Genomic DNA, 2500 nt, shown 5'->3' with positions numbered 1-2500 from the left:
CAGGTGCCTGTGTGCCGTGTCCGCACACGCGTGTGCACACTTGTGTCACTACGGGAGGGAGGGGCTCTGAGGGGGAGCTGGGGGGGCTCGGGGGGGGGTTTGGGGGGGTTGGGGGGGGGTTGGAGCCCGTTTTGGGGCCCGGGGGGGGTTTTGGGGCCCGGGGGGGGGTTTTAGGGCCCAGCGGTTTATTTCGGGAGGGGGGGCGTGGCCCTGAGGGGCGTGGCCTCCCGTGGTGGGCGCGTCCACGCTGCCGCGCGCTCTGATTGGCTGCCGCTCTTCCCGCCAAAACCGCTCCCTCCTCTCCCACCCCGGCGCGCGACAATCACGCGGAGCAGCGGTGCGCGGGCGGGCTCGGCGCTCTCATTGGCTCCCGCCCGCGGAGGCGGGAAAGGCTCAGCCAATGGGAACCCTGGATCAGGCGAAGTGGGCGGGTTGGGCCGTGAGGGAGGGAAGGGGCGATGGCGGCGGCGGCGCTGGGGGCTCCGCGGCGGGGGGAGGCCCCGGGCGGGCCTGGGGGACCGGGGAGGGGAATGGAGCCGCCCTGAGGGCTGGAGAACGGGCCGGAGAAGGGGCCGGGGCCGCCCTGGGGGCTGGAGAACGGGCCGGGGCCGCGGGGGGGGTCTGGGCCGAGGCCTGGCGCAGGCAGAGGGACCCTGTGGGGGGGCAGGGGGGGCTCCGGGGCCCTTCTGTGGGGAAATCGTGCTCCGCGTCCCCCCCGGTTCCACCCCGGCGGCGAGGCAGCCCCCCGCCGTGACACCCCGGTGGGGACACGGCCGGCGCCAGCCCCGAGCGGGGGGGCCTGGGCCGGGCTCAGCCGAGCGTCTGCCGGTGGGTGAGTCCCGCGGGCCTGGGGACGGGGGCGCGGGGAGGATTTGGGGGGACGGAGGCACCTCGCCCTGGCCCCGGCCCCGCCGTCACCGCAGCGTCGGGCGTTTAACCGCCGCGGACGGGCACCCCCCGCTCTTCGGGCCCTTCTGGGTGGGACTGGGAGGGTCCCCCCCCGCCCTGCCCAGACCCCCGCAGCCCCCCGAGCGCCCGGCCTCAGCCGTGTGCTCCGTGCCCGTCCCACCGTGGCCCTGCTTCCCTCCACGCCCGCCCCCCAGCCTTCCAGCCCCCCCCAGCCCGGTTTCCTGGCCTGGCTCGCCCTTTCCTGTCCCCCCCGGGTCAGCGCAGGGAAGGGAAATCGCTGCGAGACAAAGGGGGGGAGGTGGGCCATGGGGCTGCGGCGCTGAGGGGGGACACGCAGCCAGGACCGAGCACCCCGGGAGTCGTCGTCGGCTGCGATTTGGGGTGGGGGGTGATAATCGAGCCCTCGGGGTGTGTGTGGGGGGGCGCTGTCCCCGCAGGAACGCCGTCACCATGTTCCCGGAGGATCGCAAGGAGGGCAGCCCCCGTTTTGGGAAACTCCATTTCCCCGTCGGCCTCTGGATCAACTCCCCCAAGAAACGTCTGGCCAAGATGAGCCGCCGCTGGCCCAGCGCTGGTTCCGTCAGGTGAGAAACTCCCCCCTTCACAAAAAAAACCAAAACAAAAACTCTTCCCCAAGCCCCCCCCCCCCTGCTGCGCCCCCCAACCCACCCGTAACCCCCTTCCCCGCCGCAGATCGACCTCCTCGGACACGGCCAGCCGCGGCAGCGAGACGGTGGAGCTGCGTCCCCCCGGCAAAGCCAAACCCTCGCGGCACAAACGTCTCTCCAACCTTTTCCACCGCAGCGGTGCCGCCACGGGCGCGGCCAGCGCCGGCGGGCGTTGGGCCAGTGAGAAGAAACTGGCGGAGCTGGTGGTCCCCGAGGTCCTGGGGACAGGGGGGGAGACCCCCCCCGGGCAGCGCCAGCTCCCCGGTATCCTTAAAATTTTTGGGGGGACATTTCCCGAGGGGCAAACTACAAGAGCGTCTTGGCGACGCCGCGCTCCACCGCCCGGCAGCTGGTGCGGGAGGCGTTGGAACGTTACGGTTTAGCCCCGGAAGAAGGAACGTCGGGGGAATTTGTCCTTTGCGATGTGGTGGGACGCCCGGGGGGACCCGGGGGGGCTTGGCAGGTGGAACATCTGCGACCGGTGGGTGACGCCGAACGACCTTTGGTGCTTCAGGACGTCTGGAAACCCAAATCCGGCTGCTCCCGGCGCTTCGAGATCCGCCGGCGGCAGGACGTGGAGCGGCTGTGCGAGGCCGAGGACGCCGACGGCGCCGGTGAGGCCCCGCGTGCGCGTGTGTGTGTGTCCCCCCCCCGCCATCCCCAGGGTGCGTGTGTCCCTGCGGCGCCACGGGAGGGGGGTGACACCGTTTTCTGTCGCAGGCGTCGCCGCTCAAGCCCGGCGGCTGCAGAAAAGCCGCTCGCGGGCGGCGTCGGGGGGCCCGGCCCCCCCGAAGGAACGAGCCGACAACCTCTCGCTGCGCCGGAGCATCAGCGACATGAACCTCAGCACCAAACGGCGACGGGAACGGAAAACGGTGCTGAGCGTGGCGGGGGGCGAAGCCGGGACCCCCCAAACGATGAGG

General features: G+C 72.4%; 1 protein-coding gene across 1 annotated transcript; it reads left to right on the top strand.

Moving 5' to 3' along the window:
- The first annotated feature begins 674 nt into the window (after positions 1 to 674).
- Positions 675 to 2492, top strand: LOC141972210 (ras-interacting protein 1-like). The gene is made up of 4 exons (XM_074930068.1): positions 675 to 832; positions 1347 to 1493; positions 1603 to 2191; positions 2298 to 2492. The coding sequence occupies exons 2-3, from the start codon at positions 1360 to 1362 to the stop codon at positions 1958 to 1960; spliced, it is 492 nt and encodes a 163-aa protein (XP_074786169.1). The 5' UTR covers positions 675 to 832; positions 1347 to 1359; the 3' UTR covers positions 1961 to 2191; positions 2298 to 2492.
- The last annotated feature ends 8 nt before the right edge of the window (positions 2493 to 2500 follow it).

This window comes from Athene noctua, chromosome 31 (assembly GCF_965140245.1).
Source record: "Athene noctua chromosome 31, bAthNoc1.hap1.1, whole genome shotgun sequence".
Lineage (NCBI taxonomy): Eukaryota > Metazoa > Chordata > Aves > Strigiformes > Strigidae > Athene > Athene noctua.
Note: the sequence above shows the minus strand (reverse complement) of the source record. Positions and strands in the feature narration are given on the sequence as shown.

What these genes read in the sequence shown, in the direction of transcription:
- LOC141972210 (XM_074930068.1), top strand. Translation starts at nt 1,360, where the DNA reads ATGTTCCCGGAGGATCGCAAGGAGGGCAGCCCCCGTTTTGGGAAACTC. An exon ending in CCCAGCGCTGGTTCCGTCAG is followed by an intron (nt 1,494 to 1,602) that starts GTGAGAAACTCC and finishes TCCCCGCCGCAG; the next exon opens with ATCGACCTCCTCGGACACGG.